This window comes from Aotus nancymaae, unplaced genomic scaffold (genome assembly GCF_030222135.1).
Source record: "Aotus nancymaae isolate 86718 unplaced genomic scaffold, 86718_ANA_hifiasm-v0.15.2.pri h1tg000003l, whole genome shotgun sequence".
Classification (NCBI taxonomy): Eukaryota; Metazoa; Chordata; class Mammalia; order Primates; family Aotidae; genus Aotus; species Aotus nancymaae.
Genome location: NW_026988414.1, coordinates 72,589,201 through 72,609,125, shown reverse-complemented (window position 1 = coordinate 72,609,125; position 19,925 = coordinate 72,589,201). Strand labels below are relative to the sequence as shown.

Here is a 19,925-nt window from a genome sequence, read left to right as displayed (position 1 = left end):
GGTCCGAAAGGGGAGGTGCCAGTTCAGGGCCCGCCTCTGGAGAGGAAGTGAGACAGAAGCTGGGGGCGGTTCTAGGGGCTGAGAGGCAGACTGGGGGTTTTAAAGACACGCCCAGAGCGGGGAGAGGGGAGAGGCTGGGGAGCCGCGGACCCACACCTGACTTATGGTAAAGCGGGAGAGGCAGGGCGGAGCTGCAGGGGGCAGCCTCGCCCCCGGCTTTGATCTATTCATCAGTTCACACTGGCACTGCCTCTTGCCACCTCCTGCCGGGAGCTGGGCGCACAGAGATGAGCCACGCGCGACTCCTGCTTTCAAAGAGCCCTAGATGGAATGGAAGAGTAAGCCTGCAAACGGAGACATTCTGGAAAGGAGAGCCCTGAACTGGGACCTGAAAAAGCAGTGGGAATTCCCCAGGGATTCAGGGTTGTAGGTGGTGGGGTACAGGGGACACTTGAAACAGAAAGGATAGGCCGGGTGCGGTGGCTTACGCCTGTAATCTCAGCACTTTGGGAGGCTGAGGCAGGCAGATCCCCTGAGGTCAGGAGTTTGAGACCAGCCTCGCCAACATAGAGAAACCCCATCTCTACTAAAAAGATTAGTCGGGTGTGGTGGCACATGCCTGTAGTCCCAGCTACTCGGGAAACTGAGGCAGGAGAATCGCTGGAGCCCAGGAGGTGGAGGTTGCAGTGAACTGAGATTGCATCACTGCACTCCAGGCTGGGCAACAGACTGAGACTCCATCTCAAAAAAAAAAAAAAAAAGAAAGAAAGAAAAGAAAAGAAACAGAAACAGAAAGGATAGCTCTTGCAAAAGCCATGGAAATTTGAAACACAAACGCCTGTTTGGGAACTAGTTTTGGTCATTTTCAGATTTAAGAGAGAATTCATGAGAAATGATGCCCAAGGAGTGTGCTGAGACAAGAGCCTAGCTAAGGAGATTGGACCAGGTCCGTGAGTGATGGGAAGTTGGTGAGGGATTTGGAACCAGGGAATAACACCATGAGCTGTGCAAGCTGGGACAGTTATTCTGACAACCTAGGGGCAAGTGGCCTGTGGACAATGGCTGTGGGATGCAGAGGAGGCACTTGAGCCAAAGACCCTGGGAAGCCAGTGACTGGAGGTCAGGGAGCAGGGTGATGCCTTGAGTGACAATTGGAAAGGCTGGTGGATCTGAGGTGGTGGGGTCAAGAGGGAGGGGGAGAGCTGGAGAGCAGGTATGAAGAGGGTAAAGGGAGAGCCAGCTAGGTCTTGACCAATGGAAAAACATGCCAGACTCCCAGCTGCTAAGGCGAAAAGAGCAGAGCTCCAGGTGACCTCACTGGGCCAGTGACCCTGGCCTCAAATTTAAACCATCACAACCACTGTGCTGGCCCCTGTGTACCCATTCTGTGCTCTGCTCCAACTTAGAAATAGACTAGAAAGGATGGTAATAGGGCCTGGCTCTTGCAAAGCTTATAGTCTGTAGGGTGGAGGGCAGGGGCTGGGGGAAAGACCCAACTCCCTAGGGACTGTAAGAGGCCTCAGGAGCCTGTCCTTCCCTCCAGCCTGGTCAGTACTCCCAGGCCTTTAGAGAACCAGTCCATTAAAGCCAAATATGGTGGGCTACCATCTGCACAAGGGACCTGGAAGTGGGCTATGGCAGGATGGGGCTGCAGAAGCCAGAGGCGGTTGGCTGAGGAGGCAGGGCTGGGGAAACTTTATTCATTTCTTTGCTTGCTTTGGAAGATAGCTTGCTCCCAGACTGCTCCAGTGTCCTGTTGGAAGTGAATACTTCTCAGAGTAAATTCACAATTTGCATTCGGGTTTTCTGGAGCCCTGGAGAGGCAAGTTAATTCCAGGTACCTGGATCAAGGGGCCTGCATGTTTCTGGATGCAGGACTGCGGGGCTCACCTTTGTGGTGCTCTGGGGCCCCTGTCCTCATGTAGCTCTGTGCTATCCCCTTCTTTCTTACTCAGCCATGCTCCCTCAGGTCTGCTTGTGAAATTCCTTTCTTTTTGTGCCAAAGTTCAGGCCTTCCTGGTCCACCGTGGTCACAGTGACTCTATGCCAGGTCCTGCTTGCTGGGCTGTGGGTTCACAAAGACGAATAATTTGCAGACTATGTCCCAGAGAAACCCAAAGTCCAGATATGGCATGCCCTGCCTCCAGTGTGAGAGAAGGAGTGCTGAGAAGGCTGATATAGCATGTCCTTGATCCTGGAGAAGATTCGCTTCCTGAAAACCCTGATGAGATCTTGCTCTCTCACTCCAGCTGCAGTGCAGTGGTGCCATCATACCTCACTGCAGCCTCAAACTCCTGGGCTCAAGCGATCCTCCCGCCTCAGCCTCCCAAGTAGCTGGGACCACAGGCAGGGCACCACCACGCCAGGCTAATTTTAAAAAATATTTAGTAGAGACAGGATCTCAGTATGTTGCTCAGGCTGATCCTGAACTCCTGGCCTCAAACGATCTTCCTGCCTGAGTCTCCCAAACTGATGGATTACAGGCATGAGCTACCGCGTCCAGCTTCCCCTCCAGCTTTTCTAAGGCTGGGTAGGAGAAGAGGCAAGGAGGCCATGACCCCAGTGGGCTCCCGGGAACGGCGACCACACCCCTTAGTCCTCGGCCGCAGTTCGGTCCTCCCAGCGCAGGGGGCGCCGTGCGACGGCGGGAGCGGGCCCCTGCCGGCCTCCTCCTCTTCCTGCGCCCGCGCCGCCGCCGGTGGCTACGCGGGGGAAGCCGGAAGCAGCAGCCAGCAGGGCGGGGCCGCCTAGGGCCCACTGGTCAGGGCGGGCGCCGTGCGGAGGAGCGGGGCGTGTCCCCTGTCAAGAGCCATGCTCGGGAGGTCTGGGTACCGGGCGCTGCCCCTGGGGGATTTTGACCGTTTCCAGCAGTCGAGCTTCGGCTTTCTGGGCTCGCAGAAGGGCTGCTTGTCCCCGGAGCGGGGCGGCGTGGGGACAGGGGCGGGTGAGTGGCCGCCCGGCACGGCGGACCCGGAAGGGCCAGCCGGTAACCCCCAGGCCTGAATCTGCCTCTGAGGAGTCGGCCGGCCCGGCGCCGTCGCGCCCTACGAGGGGGAACTGAGAAAGGGATAAGATGTGGAGACGGGGCTGGATCGGGCGCCAGGTGGTAGCGCCGATCCGCCCTCCCTAAGGTCACGGGGCTGTGGCCCCAGAGCCAGCCTGCGTTGCTCCCATCTTCCAAAACCTCACCTCACCACGTTTCTCCTCGGCCCTTACCAGCCCTTTAGGCCTGGGAAGACGTTTCAGGTTCCTATTTGGCATAGAAGAAACAGGTCTAGGTAGAGGACGCCACCAGCACCCTAAAGGCATCTGCTGCAGAGAAATGGAAGAATTTTCACCCTAGGGTGCACCTCTAGAAGCCAGGGAACTAGACATCTCCTGGATGTGCAGGCCGAAAAGACAGGTCCTTAGCTGCCTGTTGGATCTGCCCTGCTTCTGTCTTGCCCTCAAAGACTCCTCAAAGGAGTCTTCTGCGGCTCCTTTGGCCCAAGGCCAGATCCCATGCTGCTCAGCCTGACCACCTGACCTTGGATTTGATCCCTCCCTGGCCTTCCTGTCCTGAGAGCTGTCCCTACTCGGAACTCTTTTCAGACCCCTGATGGATCAGAGCCAGGCACAAAGTAGAGCCTCAGTGCTCTGGGGCTTAGCCCAGAGGGCAGGGCTTCCTGAAAGAATGGAGTAGAGGCTCCAACCTCATCCCAGATTCTGGAGCTGTCTCAGCTCCATTCCCATCCCCTGCTCCTGGGTCTCCAGGGGCCAGGACAATTGGCTAGGATAAGCCTCGTCTTTCTGACCCCCTCCCCCGCAACAATTTGCTTGAATTGAAATAGGCATTTTTTTTTAATGGTCATTAAGGCATTAAAGTAGGGTGAGGAATTGAAAAAAATAATCTTATTCCTCATCTATGGCTCCTGTTGATGAGCCATTCATACTTTATCCCTGTAGGCTGAGGCATCTTCATGACTCCTGGAAAACACACTTCTGGGCTGATGGTATATAGGAGGAATGTGTTTTGCCAGTAGGATTCAGTGTATGTTTACAGATGCTCAGGTGCTCCTGGCTCCTTGCCAGGTATGGATAGGCAATATAAATCAAACAAGAGGATTGACCCTTCCCCAGTCCAGTGAGGATAGCATCATCACATGGACTGGATTCTGAGATTGAATGGCTGTTGCCTAGCAAGAGAATAAGGTCTTGTGAGGGTTGTTGGACTTGGGACAGATGAGTGTTGATGAATAGGAGGAAGGAACAGACCCTAACTCACACCTGCCCAAAGATACGGGGCTATTAGACAAGGAGCCAAATGGAGACCCTGAGAAGGAGGGAGCCTCTGGAAGGGAAGGTGGGCGTAAGGACACTTGCCCAAGTTCGGTCTACTTGCAGCTGTTCCGGCAGGTCCAGTTGACCACCTCTGCTCTCACCGCAGATGCACGCCAGAGCTGGCCCTCCTGCCTTTGTCATGGCCTCATCAGTTTCCTGGGGTTCTTGCTGCTGCTGGTCACCTTCCCCATTTCCGGCTGGTTTGCCCTGAAGGTAAGGCTGGCTGGGTCAGCCCCCAGGGTGGTTGGGCCACACTAAGAGCTTTGGCACTGATGAATAAATTTGCCTATCCTCTGCCCCCTTTCCCTGAATAGTATTACCCCTTTGTGAAATGGGCTTGTCAAGGATCATTCACTCCCATTGTTCAGGGGAGGAAACTAAGGCTTGGGCTTGTCTAAAGTCATACTGGGAGCCAGTAGCGGGTAGAGACAAGTTCCAAATTCCTAAGTCCTGGCATCTGGACACTGGCTTTAAGGTGCACATAGTTGTCTTTGCCAGATCATCTTCTCTTTGGGTTAGACTAAATTGGAAATGAAAACACCCAACTTAGCCCAGCAGGTAATGCATAATAGGAATTCAGGCCTCATTTTCGACAAGCAGTGGTGCAGTGGGAAAGCGATGAATTGTGGAGTTGCAGTTCAGCATCACACATGAAAGCTATGGGGAAGGTGGAGGCCCAAGGAGGCCTTGCCCTTTGGCCCTAGGCAACAGTCACCTTCTCTAGACAGCCTCTGGGTTTGGTGTGGTCTGCAAGGGAGTCCATAAATGGCCCTAGATCCTAGTTCTAAAACTGCTACAGAAAGAAATGCTGTGTGACCCTGGGAAGGTTGCTTTGCCTCTCTGGGCCTTCATTTCTCAATTTGAACGTCACTACTTCTTTAGGATGTCCAGGGACCTAAAGTCGACAAAGTCCTTTGCCCTGGGGTGCTATTAGGGCAGCCTAGCCTTTTCTCCTAAATAATCCAAGGACTGACAGTTTCCTGGTATGAGTCATGTTTAGCTTCAGACCACAGAGATGAAAAGTTTCTCTAAGGAACAAGTCAATACAGTGCAGTGGTTAAGACACATGGCCTTTGGAGTTATTCAGAGCTACATTCAAATCTTCCCGATTTCACTTAGGGGCTATGTGATTTTTGAGCAAGTCACTTAGCCTCTGTGAGCTTTCATCTAAAAACAGCTAGGGATTCCTAACTGTGACCCAGGTGAGGAAGAGAAAAGGGCAGAAGGAACCTAGGCAGATGACACTGGCCGGCCTAGGCTGACCACTTTCAGCCCTTTCCCTTGCTGTCTTGGACAGATCGTGCCCACCTACGAGCGGATGATCGTGTTCCGCCTGGGCCGGATCCGCACCCCCCAGGGGCCTGGCATGGTGCTGCTCTTGCCCTTCATTGACTCCTTTCAGAGGGTGGATCTGAGGACTCGAGCCTTCAGCGTCCCTCCCTGCAAGGTGAGGAGCTTCTCAGCTGCCTTGACAGGAATCGGGGACCTGTCCAGAATGTATTGTGGTGCCAGGACCTTGGCTTGTGAGTCACCATCTGGGGGAGAAGGGGGAAGAAGAGACCAAAAATTGATGGAGGGGAGGGGGACATCCTGACTTCATACACCTAATCCTACATAACTGGGGACACCATTTGCTCTTGAGGAGCTAGCTGCCAAGCATGCGGGTCAAGCTGGCCCTCGTGGGCCTGACCTCCCTGCACCCCAGCCCCTTGGGTGTCTGTGTCTCATGGCCTCCTCCAACAGCTGGCTTCTAAGGATGGGGCTGTGCTGTCCGTGGGAGCCGATGTCCAGTTTCGCATCTGGGACCCGGTGCTGTCGGTGATGACTGTGAAAGACCTGAATGCAGCCACACGCATGACAGCACAGAACGCCATGACCAAGGCCCTGCTCAAGAGGCCGCTGCGGGAGATCCAGATGGAGAAGCTCAAGATCAGCGAGCAGCTTCTGGTAGGCAGACCCTCCCAAGACAGAGCTCGGGCACTGGCACCAGCCGGCTCCACCTGCTGGGTCACTTTGAGCAAAGCGTCAGACTGCTCTGGGCCTCAGTTTACCATATGTCCCAACTGTGTAACCACCTTTGAAGAGCCAGTGTCTGGGTGGGGCTATGAGTTGAGGAATGGCAGGTGGGCAGAGACCATAGTGATCTTGGGCAAACATGTCCCTGAGAAGAGGAAGTGGCCCCGGCAGAAATTCTTGGGGCTCTGCCCCTGACTGCTGAGGTTTTATCCTTCGCTGCTCTGCCGTGATGATACTGGCCTCTGCAGAAGCTCCCATTCTGGGCCTGACTCATGGGGCAGGCAGGTGGGCGAAGGAGCAGGGATCCTCCCAGCCCGGTTACCTGCTGGGGAATTCCATGCTCACCATGCAGCATGTGCCTTCTTGTGATTTGGGTTTCCTTGTTTGGAACAGAACAAAGGCGCATGAGGACATTTGGATCTTTTTCCTGCCTCTTCTCCATGTGTATGCTGGAGTTTGCCTGAAATCTGTTCTGCTCTGAGTTGGGGTAGAAATCCACATGCAGAGGCGCATCCCCGCAGTCACACTCAGCTTGTGCTTCCTCCTGTGTCCTGATAGGGGCATGTGGGTGAAGTTTCTCCCCTTCCTCTCGGCTCTGCTTTGCCCTGGGGAATTGAGGTTAGAGGACAGGCAGGGGAGTGGGATACATGCCAGTCCTGGAGAGCCCACTGCAAGCAGTGAGGTGAAATCCCTGAGGAAATGCTATCTGAGATGGTAACAGTAGCTCCCATGTGCATAGCGGTTTATGGGTTACAAAGTCCTTTTGTCTGGCCCAGCATGTCTGAGCTTCATATTTTTGCTGCAAGTTTGTATTACTGTTTTATTTTGGAGGGAGGAAACTAAGGCTGACAAATAATTTGATTTGCCTCTGAGAGCTATGGTCAAGGGCAGAGCTGAGCCAGAGCCAGACCACCTGTCTGCATCCCACCTGTCCCCTCAATCCAGTGCTTAACCTGACACAACTCAGATAGCAAGTGGATAACAACTTTTACTCATCAAACCATGTCCTGTGTTAATTCACCTCTAGGAAGAGAAAATTGGTCTTGGTCTTGTTGCACATGGCTTTGGTATGAGAGTGGCAGTTTGGGGAAGTCAGTCCCACACCAGGATGTGTCATTTAGGGCCCATTTCCCAGACTGAGTGGGCACCTGGTAGAGTGAGATCTGTGGCTGTGGCTGAGACAGAACCTCAGGAAGTCCAGCGCACTGCCCTCAGGCCCCGGCTCAGGCGTACACTTACTCACATGCCCCTTTTTGCCTGATTTTCCTCTACAGAGTCCCCACCTCTCACCTGCTGGACCCTCCTTAGCCAGTTACCCACTCCTTACCCGCCAGTGCTCCCGGCCAGCTGCCTCACGCCTTCACTGCCCTCCTCCAGCCCCCACCACTGCCCGTTGCTGTCTGCAGCAGGCCTTGCCTCCTAATGCTCAGGAGAAAGACTCAGGATAAGCACTCTTTCTGCTTCCTCAAGTTTCACCCTGCAAACCCACCTGCCTCTGTGCTGCTTTCCTGCCTCCTTGCCTGGCTGCCTCCACTCTCTGAGGCTCATCCCTGCACTGCACAGTGCTCTGGGTCCCCTGCTCTCCCAGGATGCCCTCCCTCCACTCCATGCACTCTCTCTCTCTGTCACTTCTCCTTTCTGCGTAGAAATGTGCCCTCCCTTTGCCCCAGTCCCCTCTAGCTCCCATTCTCTCTCCCCGCTTTTCTTCTGCAATACTTTCATCCATGCCCCCAACCCCTGCCCCCACATCCTTTCCTGGGCTCCGAGATAGCACTGGCCAACATCACAGTGACCTCCCACATGCCAGCCCAGTGGGCACCTCTCAGCCCTTCCCTTACATCACCTGGTGGCAGCATTTGATGTGGTGGACCCCGGCCCCAGCCCCCGGAATGCCCTGCATTACCTCCTTGCCTGTCACCCCTGGTCACTGCCGTTTGTTACCTGCCCTTTAGCTTCCAGGGTTTCATCACTGGCCTCTTCTCATCTGTGACCTCCCTGGAAGAGCTCATCTGCCTGGGCTGTCTGCTGCCTGTGGACACTCTTTATTCACAATGCCCTGGCCTAGCCCTGAAGCTCCTGTACCCTGGGCCATTTCTCCAGCTGTCTACTAGACAGTTGACTGCCCCACCTCAAGCTTACAGTAGTTTAAAAAAAAAAAAAAAAAGCAGTTGCCATCCCTCCTCACCCCCCATGTGTCCTCTAGTGAATGCCACACTCATCCATTAGGGAGCCTGACTCCTCCCCGCTGCCACCCCCTCTCATATCATTGCATATCCAGGCAGCCCCTAGCCTGGTGCTCGCACTTCTCTAGTGCCCTGGTGTGGCTCAGTAGAGTTGACAGAGGCGTGCCTCCCTCGGTGGATCTCGCTTCATAGCTCCCTCCGCCCTCACCAGATCAGCATCACTTCTTGGCTGTATTTTGAAACGTCTTAGTTGATCTCCATCCCTCCCCTCCGCCCCCTGCAATCCAGCATCCACAGCGGCCAGGAGGATCTTGCTTGAAAGCAAGTCTGCTCTGTCACCTCCCTGCTCAAACTTCTCTCTGGGGCTCTTTGTTGCCTCAGAATAAATCCAAGTAAGCAGGAACACCCCACCTCTGACCCCTCAGCTGTCTCCAGTCCCCCAGCCAACACATGAGGGTCCCGTTAAATGGAACTCTGCTTCCTCGCAGCTCCACGAACATGCCAGGTTTTCTTGTCTGGGGTTTTGCACGTGCTGTTCCTATTGCCTGTAAGGGTCCTCCTCCACCTGAGGACTCCCTCCTGCTAGCACCACCCCCGTCTGCTGGGGGTTTACCATGGGCCTTGCTTCTGTCTTGGCACTTACCACAGCTGAGTGGTCATTGTGTTCCCAGGCTGGGAGGTCTCAGCGGTGGTGTGGTGTCTCCATGTCCACGCACGGCCACACAGTCTGCCCAAAGGAGGTGCTCAGGAAGGGTTTATTGAATGAATTACATTTCTCCCCACACTGTCCCCCAGCTGGAGATCAACGATGTGACCAGGGCCTGGGGGCTGGAGGTGGACCGCGTGGAGCTGGCAGTGGAGGCCGTGCTACAGCCGCCCCAGGACAGCCCAGCTGGGCCCAACCTGGACAGCACCCTCCAGCAGCTGGCCCTGCACTTCCTGGGAGGAGGCATGAACTCAGTGGCAGGAGGTACCCCATCCCCGGGGCCAGGTGAGGATCCCTGGGGAGGAGGGTGGGGGTACTTTGCAGCTTGGTGCACCCTAACCCAGCAGTTCTGTGCAGTACACACCCTGCACAGATGTTCAGCTCACGCTGACCACAGCCAAGGCAGTAAGATGAGGCCAGGTGTCTGAGTGTGGAGGAGGCGACAGCACCAGAAGGGCAGCTGGAGAGTTTTATGCCAGGCACAGTGGGTCACGCCTGTAATCCCAGCACTTTGGGAGGACAAGGAAGGTGGATCACAAGGTCAGGAATTCAAGATGAGCCTGGACAAGATGGTGAAACCCTCTCTCTACTAAAGATACAAAAATGAGCTGGGCATGGTGGCAGTCACCTGTAGTCCCAGCTACTCAGGAGGCTGAGGCAGGAGAATTGCTTGAACCTGGGAAGCGGGGATTGCAGTGAGCCAAGATCACAGCACTGCACTCTAGCCTGGGTGACAGAGTGAGACTCCATCTAAAAAAAAAAAAAAACTTTTATATCTGAGTCTGGAGTAGTTTACAAACTGGGTTTGGGGTTTAGGCTGAAAGCTCAGGGGCACCTTTCTAGCAGAGGAGGAAGTTGAACAGAGGCCCGAAGGGAATGTAAGAGGAAACTGCCACAAAAGGTGTGGAGGACGCAGTGAGCGGTCCTGACCTTGGCAGCGTGATGACAACCTCTCTGTCTCCTTCCCCAACCCTGTTGACCACCCCCAGCAGACACCATGGAGATGGTGAGTGAAGTTGAGCCACCTGCCCCTCGAGCTGGTGCCGGGCCCAGTCCGAAGCAGCCTGTGGCGGAGGGGCTGCTGACTGCTCTGCAGCCCTTCCTGTCTGAGGCCCTGGTCAGCCAAGTCGGAGCCTGCTACCAGTTCAATGTCGTCCTGCCCAGCGGCACCCAGAGCGCCTACTTCCTGGACCTCACTACAGGTGCAGCTGCCCTCCCTGCCCCTCCTTCCCATCCAGGTTGCCAGGTTGCTTGTTACCTACCCCCATGGTGCTCTTGTAGACTGTCCCCTGCTCCTGCCAATCATTTGGGGTGAACCCATGGCAGGCAGGGGCTCTGACACCATTTCCAGGCAGTGACTATCTATGTCCTGGTCTCCCTGCCATCTGCAGGACAATGCAGCCAGGCTTCCAACACCAAGAAGCCTGCCCATGTTACAGGTGCTGCCTGCCAGTCCCTAAGCCAGGCATCACCTCACCTACTTCTCACCATGAGCCTATGTTATAGGAATTTCAGCATCTCTAAAGGGATCAGCATTATCACAGATTTGGAAACTGAGGCTCCAAGAGTTCAAACAGCCAATAAGACTCAAACTCAGAGTATTAGAACCTGAACTCTTAACCAGCACACTCCTCCCAATGGGAAATGCCAGCCCCTTCCTCTCCACGTAGCTCTCCTTCATGCTCCCCCTCCCCCTACTGACACTTGGCTTTCTTTTCCCCCACAGGACGAGGAAGGGTGGGACACGGGGTGCCCGATGGCATCCCTGATGTGGTGGTGGAGTTGCCTGAGGCAGACCTACAGGCCCTGCTGCGCAGGGAGCTGCGGCCCCTGGGGGCCTACATGAGTGGACGGCTGAAGGTGAAGGGTGACCTGGCCATAGCCATGAAGCTGGAGGCTGTGCTCAGGGCCCTGAAGTAGCAGCCTTGGCTGACTTTCCATAGCCCAGTCCCAAGCCTGGCACCAAGCCCGAGGGGCCTCTTGGAGATGTTCATCTGGACCACGGAGAGTTGAGGCCCAGCCAAGAGCCCAGGGATGGAGGCTGGGAGAAGCTGGAGGCTGGAGGAGGCTGGAGGCTGAGGGAGGCCCTGAACGTCTGCCCTGCAGTGGTTCTCTGGACAAGCCTTTGCCCATCCTGGTCCCCGGCTGAGTGCCCAGCCCTGAGCTGGGTGCATGGTGTGATGCCAGGAGGAGAGCCAGACCGCCCTGTCCTGCCCTGCCGGCTCCCTGACTGGAGAGGCAAGACCCACAGAAACAGCCTGACAGCAGCTGGTCTGGTCCTTGTGTGAGGGACCAAGCATGTGGCCCAGGCTCTAAGCTCTGGGGCAATTGGAGAGGGAGGGGATCGGGAGGGAAGACGGTCTCCAAGAAGAGGTCACTGCAGTGGAGTTATCTGGGGATCCTGGCCGGCCCATCTTCCTGTCTGCAGTCCAGGCCCAGGCTAGTGGGATTGGGCACAGGAAGGAGCAGGGCCTGCTGTTCCCCTGGCACTGCTCCCAAAGATGTCTGCCTCATAGGCCAGCTCCATCCTGCATGCCTGGTGAGCTGGGGCCCAGGGCAGCATGAAGGAGAGCCCTGCGTTCTGTGCTTCTTACCAGAGGTTTGCAAGCCTCAGACAAATAAATGTGGTGTTTACAATGTATAGAAGAGAAGAAGCCAAGCGGGGGTCCTGGGAGCATGAGGTGGCCTAGGAGTGTCCACAAGGTCCCTGCTGCCAGCCCAGGCGGGATTGACATCTTGGTGGCCGACACAGATCCTCACAATATTTGAAGTTCTTCCTCCTGAGTGTCTCAAAGTCCCTGGAAGCAGGGGTAGGTCTGGGTGGGGACTTCTCTGTTACTCTTTGTAGTGGGGTACAGGTTCACAGGGAAGGGAAGGCGTGAGTGTGCCAGAGCTGGTCCTGCAAACACTGAGGGTCAGGTTGGGGGGACTCATGTCCCATTCAAGAGAGGAGTTGGGGCCACTGCCAGCTGCCCTTCCTGGTACACTCTGTCACTGCTTCTCCACTGAATGACAGGAAGGAAACAGTCATTGAGGCCTGGCCCCAGGCCCAGCCCGGCCCTGCTTTGTGCTCCAGTACTCCAGCCCAAACCCCAGGCCCCAGGGAAGGGGGCATCTGACTTCTCCAGTCCTAAGAAAGGAATCTTACTCCCTGGAGAGGCTTCTGGGAAAAACAAAACCACAAAAATCAGAGCCTTCCCTTAAGAGCAGCCCCCAGCCTGTCCTCTGGCACTGCATCTTCCCTCTCCCCGCAGGGGTCTCTCCCTTTCCTGGGTGCCTGGCTCTCTCTGCCCCTGCCTTTGCCAGACAGTCTTGTCCCTCATCCTGGAGGTCCTCCACCTTGCCCGAGGCACCTCCCTAAAGCCCAGCACAGACTCCTCTGTCACTGCCATGGCCATTGAAGTTCAGGTTTCCAGGGCCCCTTCCTAGAGTCCCAGCCTGCTGCACCTGCCGCTGCCCCTTTGCCCACTTGGAGGCCTCTCAGGTCCTCCCAGGGCTTTCTAGCTGAGGCTGTCCATTCCAAAGCCTGCCTTCCAGTCCCTGCAGCCACCCTTTGAAGCCCAATGGGACCTGTCCTCTATGCCCTTGACCAGCTCTCTGCACCCATTCTGCATTGTGTGTTCCTGCTCCTTGCATATATGTCTGCCCTCCCTGCTGGACTGGGAGCTTCCCACATCAGCGTTCATCTGTGGATTCTTTCCATTGCTATTACACTGTGTGAAGGGCTGCCCAGAAGACCCCAGGCATTTTCACAATGAAATCTGGCACTGCCCCTTGGCTGGGTTGGGGCTGGAGGGGAAGGGGAGACAGGAAAAATAAGATCACAACTTATGGGAAACCCAAGCTCTTCTTTGTGGGCGTGGGAAGATCAACATAACGTTTAGAGGAAACCGAAACTTTTCTGTGCGGGTGGAGAGTAAGGCCTGCCCCAGCCATTAATCCTTGGCCAGCACTCCAGAAATGGGGGCCCACGGGTTCTATGGCCCCTGGGCTATGGAGGACTAAGCAGGCCCTGTAGTCCACAGGGGAGGGAGGACAAGGGCCATCTAAAGGGTCGGTGTGAGGAGGGAGGAGGAGGGTGTGTGTCAATCAGAGAAGGCTTCCCTGAGGAGGAGATGTCACCCACACCCCAGCTACCAGCTAGGTGGACAATGAGAAAAGATGGAGAAAATCATTCCACAGAGGGGAAGTCGCTGCAAAGGCACAGCTGGAAGAGGCAGCCAGGCAACTGGGCTTCAGGGACTAGAACCTGAAGTACAAGATAGGTTGTGTGCGGGCATCTGAGGGGCAGTGTATAGAAATAGGAACCATTACTGTGTGCCAAATATGTCCTTATACTGGACTAGACTCGTGTATTTTTTTCAAGATAACCTGGTACATAATGGTAATAGTTATAGTATGCTGGTTAATATATTAATATATAATGTATTATTCTGATGTTATTTGAAAGTATTTTTTTTTATTTTTGAGATGAGTCTTACTCTGTTGCCTAGGTTGGAGTGCAGTGGCATGATCTCAGCTCACTGCAACCTCCACCTCCCAGGTTCAAGCAATTTTCCTGCCTCAGACACCTGAGTAGCTGGGATTACAGGCACATACCACCACACATGGCTAATTTTTGTATTTTTAGTAGAGATGGGATTTCTCCATGTTGGCCAGGCTGGTCTGGAACTCCCGACCTCAAGTGATCCGCCTGCCTCGGCCTCCCAAAGTGCTGGGATTATATGTGTGAGGCATCATGTCCAGACTTAGTTTTAACTATTTAAAAAGAATTTTTTTTGAGATGGTCTTGCTCTATCACCCAGGCTGGAGTGCAGTGGCATGATCATAGCTCACTGCAGCCTCAAACTCTCAGGCTCAAGCGATCCTCCTGCCTCAGCTTCCTAAGTAGCTGGGACCACAGATGTGTGCCACCACAACCGGCTAATTTTTTTTTTTTTCTTTGAGACAGAGTTTCGCTCTTGTTACCCAGGCTGGAGTGCAATGGCGCGATCTCGGCTCACTCCAACCTCCGTCTCCTGGGTTCAAGCAATTCTCCTGCCTCAGCCTCCCGAGTAGCTGGGACTACAGGCGTGCGCCACCATGCCCAGCTAATTTTTGTATTTTTAGTAGAGACGGGGTTTCACCATGTTGACCAGGATGGTCTCGATCTCTCGACCTCGTGATCTGCCCACCTCAGAATGCCAAAGTGCTGGGATTACAGGCATGAGCCACCGCGCCCGGCCTGCTAATTTTTAAAATCTCTTTTGTAGAGATGAGGGTGTCTCCCCTTGTTGTGCAGGCTGATCTTGAACTCCCAGGCTCACAGGAGCCTCCCACCACAGCCTCCCAACGTGCTGGGATTACAGGTGTGAGCCACTGTACCCAGCCAGTATTTAAAATTTGACTGGCTGAATATTAAAAAGATAAGAGAGCATATTATGAAGATTGTCCCTCCACACATATTTCCCATGCCTTCTCCCATCCCCTGCGATTAGTTTCCCCATAATTCTTCCAGGAGGTTTGTTTTGTTTTGTTTTGCTTTTTTAACATATACGCAAGAAAATCCGCCTATATATCCTCTGGGTTTTTGTTGTTCCTGTTTTTATACAAATGGCAACATAGAAACACAATGTTGCTTTTTTCCCTTAACATCACCCATTGAGGATCTTTCCCTGCTACCCGAGGCAGCCTTTCCCTGTCCTTTCTTGTAGTTACATAGGATTCCACAGTATGGATGCATCATAATTTATTCAACCTGTCCTGGACTGATAGACATTTAGATTATTTCTTGTGTTTTCCTATTTTAAACACTTTTGCAATGAGTAATCTTTAACATGTGCTATTTGTGGTAGAGTTTATCTATAAGATAAAATCCTAGACGTGGAATTGCTGGATCAAAGCATTTATAATTTAGTAAATATTGCCAAAATACCCTCTCTGGGGATTAGACCAATTTACACTCCCATCATCAGTGGTGTTTTCTTCTCATAGACATGCCAGTACACTGTGTTATTAAACTTTTAGATCTTTTGACATTCTGGAAAGTAAAAATTTGTATTTCAGTGTAATTTTTTTTGCTTATTGTTCATTTTTTTTGTTTGTTTTTTTGAGACAGAGTCTCACTCTGTCACCCAGGCTGGAGTGCAGTGCAGTGATTATGGCTCACTGCAGCCTCAACCTCCCAGGCTTAAGCGATCACCACACCTGGCCTTTTTTTTTTTTTTTTTTTTTTTTGGAGAGACAGCGTCTTCTCAAGCTGGTCTCTAACTCCTGGCCTCAAGTGATCCCCCCACCTCTGCCCCACAAAGTGCTAGGATTACAGGCATAAGCCACCTAGCCCAGCCTGTTTGTTGTCCAGTTGTTCATTGCTTTGTAAGACTTGGATTTCTGGCCCCAGCAAAGAACAGGGTTAGGTTTTGTTGTTGCTGTTTTCTGTCTTCCCCTAACATTGACATATTTTTAAGGTGTAACTTACTTACGATAAACACCCTTTTAAAATGTATCATTTGGCTGGCTCAGGCCTGTAATCCCAGAACTTTGGGAAGCTGAGGCAGATGGATCACCTGAGGTCGATGGATCACCTGAGGTGAGGAGTTTGAGACCAGCCTGACCAATATGGTGAAACCCCGTCTCTACTGAAAATACAAAATTTAGCTGGGCTTGGTGGCACACGCCTGTAGTCCCAGCTACTCAGAAGGCTGAGACAGGAGAATTGCTTGAAACCAGGAGGCAGATGTTGCAGTGAGTTGAGATCATGCCATTGCACTCCAGTCTGGGTGACAGAGCGGGACTCCGTCTCAAATATAAATAAATTAAAAAATTAAAATTAAGCGTATCATTTGATGTGCTTTGACAAATGTGAACACCTGAGTAACTACCACCCCCTACAGTCAAATACAGAGCATTCCCATCCACTCACAAAGTTTGTCACGTCACTTCCCAGTGAGTGCTCACTACCTCCAGCCTCAAGCAGCCTTGACCTTTCCATAGCCGCTGATCACATTTCACTTTTCTAGGATTTCATGGGAATGAAATGAGTACACAGTATGTACTCTTTTGTGTCTAGCTTTTCCCCTCACTGTAATGCTTTTGAGAGAGATACATGTTATTCTGTGTATCTGCAGTTTGCCGTATTGCCAAGTCACATTCCATTGTCTAAGTAGAGGCGTGACTTATTCATCTGTTGATGAACATTTGAGTAGTTTTCAGGTTTGGCTATTAAATAAAACTCCTCCAGATATCTGTGTACAAGTCTCTGTTCGGACATATATTTTCATTTGGGTAAATACCTAGAAGTAGAATTGCTGGGTTTAAAAACTGCCAAACATTTCCAAAGTGGTCATGTGGACATGCGGTATAGTCAGTCTTTTAAACTCTAGGCACTCTAGCAGGTGTGACTCACAATGCTGAGCCACTTTTTATTTGCTTATTGGGCACGTGTTTTCTTTTGTCAACTATCTGTTCAAATATTTTGCCCATTTAAGAAATGGGCTATTAATATTCTTAAGCTTTAAAAGTTTTTAGCATAGCTGGGTACAGTGAAACATGCCTGTATTCCCAGGTACTCAGGAGGCTGAGGGAGGATTCCTTGAGCCCAGAAGTTCAAGGCCAACCTGGACAACATAGCAAGATCTGATCTTTTGAGAGAGAGAGAGAGAGGGAAAGGGAGGGAGGGAGGAAAGGAAGGAAAGGAAGGAAAGGAAGGAAGGAAGGAAGGAAAGAAAGAAAGGTTCTTAGACTATTCTAGACACGGTCTTTTAGTAGCTATGTGTATTTGGAATATTATCCCCCTGTCTATAACTTGCCTTTTTAGCTTCTTAATACTCTAACTTGAAGAGCAAAAGTTTTTTTCATATTGACGAAGTCCCCTTTGTAATTGTTTAATGGTTGGAGGTTTTGTGTCTGGCCTAGGTGATACAGTTGGGCTGTGTCCCCACCAAAATCTCATCTTAAATTGTAGTTCCCATAATCCCCACATGTTGTGGGAGCGACCCAGTGGGAGGTAACAGAATCATGGAGGCAGTGTCCTCCGTGCTGTTCTCGTGATAGTGAGTACCTATAATCCCAGCTACTTGGGATCTCTTAAAAGAGATCTGATGGTTTTATGAGGGGCTTTTCTCCTTTTGCTGGGCACTTCTCCTTCCTGCCACCACGTGAAGAAGGATGTGTTTGCTTTCCCTTCTGCCATGATTGTAAGTTTCCTGAGGTCTCTCCAGTCCTGCAGAACTGTGAGTCAATTAAACCTCTTTATAAACTACCCAGTCTCGGGCAGTGATTTATAGCAACATGAGAACAGACTAACACACTAGGAAATCTCTGCTCATTTCAGCTTCTTGAAGATTTTCTCCTATGTTTTCTTCTAAAATTTTACAGATTTAGCTATTGTCTTCAGGTCTGTGATCCTTTTTTTTTTCATTTCATTTCATTTCTTTACGGACAGAATGTCAGTATGTTACGTAGGGTGAGTACAATGGCACAATCTTGGTTCACTGCAGCCTCGATCTCCTGAACTCAAGCAATTCTCCCCACTCAGTCTCCCATGTAGCTGAGATTATAGGTACACATTACCATACCTGGCTAATTTTTATATTTTTTGTACAGACAGGGTTTTGCCACATTGCCCAGGCTGGTCTCAAACTCCTGAGCTCATGCCTTGGCCTTTCTAAGTGCTGGAATTACAGGCATGAGACACCTCATCTGACCTGTGATCCATTTTTGAATTGATTTTTGTATATGGCATGAGGTAAAGGTTGAGGTTCTTTTTTTTTTTTTTTTCATGGAGATATCCAATTGTTCCAACACTTTCTGTTTAAAGGTATCTTTTCCCCATTGAATTTCTAGGTAAAAAACCTAGAAACCTTTTCATTTGCCTTCACGTTATTTTGAGTGAGGTTGAGCATCTTCTAGTATGTTTAAGAGTCATGCATTTCCTTTTCTACAAACCGTTATTTTATCTACTTTGTTCATTTTTCTAGTGCTGGCTGTTTCTATTTTTGTTTTTGACATTTGGGAGCTCTTTAAATATTAGGAAGATTAGCCATTGTTGATACGAGCCGTAAATTTTTTTTCACCCAATTTGTTGGTTTGTATTTTGACTTTGCTTGTAATATTTTTTGCATGGAATTTTTAAAATGTATTTGAATTGATAAATATTTTATGACTTCTGGATTTTGAGTCATAAGTTAAAAAAACCTCCATTCTGAGATCATAACAGAATTTAATGTAATCTCATTATTTTATTTTTTACATGTAAAATTATAAACTCGTTGGGAATTTAAATAAGCATAAAGTATAAAATATTGATCTCCTTTTTTTCAACACCATGAATTTTTTGTGTTGAGGTCTATAGCTGAGCTTTCTGCTCTGTTTCATTGGGCTAATGTCTATCCATGCTCTAGGATGACTTTGTTTTAATTACTGAGGTGCCATAAAACCTTAACTGTCTATAGGAGTAATTATTATTATTATTATTATTATTATTATTATTTTTGAGATGGAGTTTTGCTCTTGTTACCCAAGCTGGAGTGCAATGGCGCGATCTCGGCTCACCGCAACCTCCGCCTCCTGGGTTCAGGCAATTCTCCTGCCTCAGCCTCCTGAGTAGCTGGGATTACAGGCACGCGCTACCATGCCCAGCTAATTTTTTGTGTTTTTAGTAGAGACGGGGTTTCACCATGTTGACCAGGATGGTCTCGATCTCTTGACCTCGTGATCCACCCGCCTTGGCCTCCCAAAGTGCCGGGATTACAAGGAGTAATTATTTTTAATGCTTAAGAAAGACCTTCTACCTTTTTTTTTTTTTTTAAGTGACAGGGTTGGCCGGGCGCTGTGGCTCACGCCTGTAATCCCAGCACTTTGGGAACCCGAGGCGGGTGGATCATGAGTTCAGGAGTTTGAGACCAGCCTGACCAACATGGTGAAACCTCGTCTCTACTAAAAATACAAAAAAAAAAAAAAAAAAAAATTAGCTGGGCATGGTGGCACATGCCTGTAATCCCAGCTATTCAGGGGGCTGAGACAGGAGAATTGCCTGAACCTGGGAAGTGGAGGTTGCAGTGAGCCAAGATCGTGCCACTGCACTCCAGCCTGGGCGACAAGTGAGACTTTGTCTCAAAAAGAAAAAAAAAAGAGAGACAGGGTCTTGCTGTGTTGCTCAGGCTGGAGTGTAGTGGTTATTCACAGGTGCGATCATAGCTTACTACAGCCTCAAATTCTTGGGTTCAAGCAATCCTCCCATCTTGGCCTCCAGGTAGCTGGGACTATACATGCAAGCCACTTACCATGCTGGACAATTATTCGTTTTTTCAATGAGCTTTAGAATTAACGTGGTGTAAGTTTTTTGTTTCTTGTTTTTAATTGTCAGTATCTTTATTGGGATTATATTAAATGTGTCAAGTAACTCACAGAAAATAGCAATGTTTATGATATTGAGTCTTCCTATCAATGAACATAGTGTGTTTTTATGTCTTCTTTTGTGTCCTTTAGAAGTTTCTTGAAATGTCTTTTATATTGTTTGAACATTTATTCCTAGGTACTTTATCATTTCTGGTACTACAATAAATGGAATATTTTCTTCCATTATATTATCTGAACAGAATACATTTTATTGCTCTTTAGTGATTTTGTTTTTCCGAGCACAATTTCTCCTACTGTACTCCAACAACACACTTCTGATACCACGTGCGGGGTTCCCCACCCAGTCATATCAAGCAAGCAGC

General features: G+C 50.9%; 1 protein-coding gene across 5 annotated transcripts; it reads left to right on the top strand.

The window, feature by feature from the left end:
- The first annotated feature begins 2,768 nt into the window (after positions 1-2,768).
- Positions 2,769-16,445, top strand: STOML1 (stomatin like 1). Of its 5 annotated transcripts, none has more exons than XM_012475903.2 (7): positions 2,769-2,944; positions 4,427-4,533; positions 5,618-5,767; positions 6,064-6,267; positions 9,315-9,510; positions 10,218-10,427; positions 10,952-16,445. In XM_012475903.2, exons 1-7 carry the CDS (start codon positions 2,812-2,814, stop codon positions 11,143-11,145), a joined length of 1,194 nt encoding a protein of 397 aa, XP_012331326.1. In that variant the 5' UTR covers positions 2,769-2,811; the 3' UTR covers positions 11,146-16,445. The 5 variants fall into 5 exon arrangements, with proteins under 5 accessions (XP_012331326.1, XP_012331325.1, XP_012331327.1 ...); XM_012475902.2 differs by having other exon boundaries at positions 10,215-10,427; XM_012475904.3 differs by lacking the exon at positions 2,769-2,944 and adding an exon at positions 3,066-3,403 and having other exon boundaries at positions 4,384-4,533; positions 10,215-10,427.
- The last annotated feature ends 3,480 nt before the right edge of the window (positions 16,446-19,925 follow it).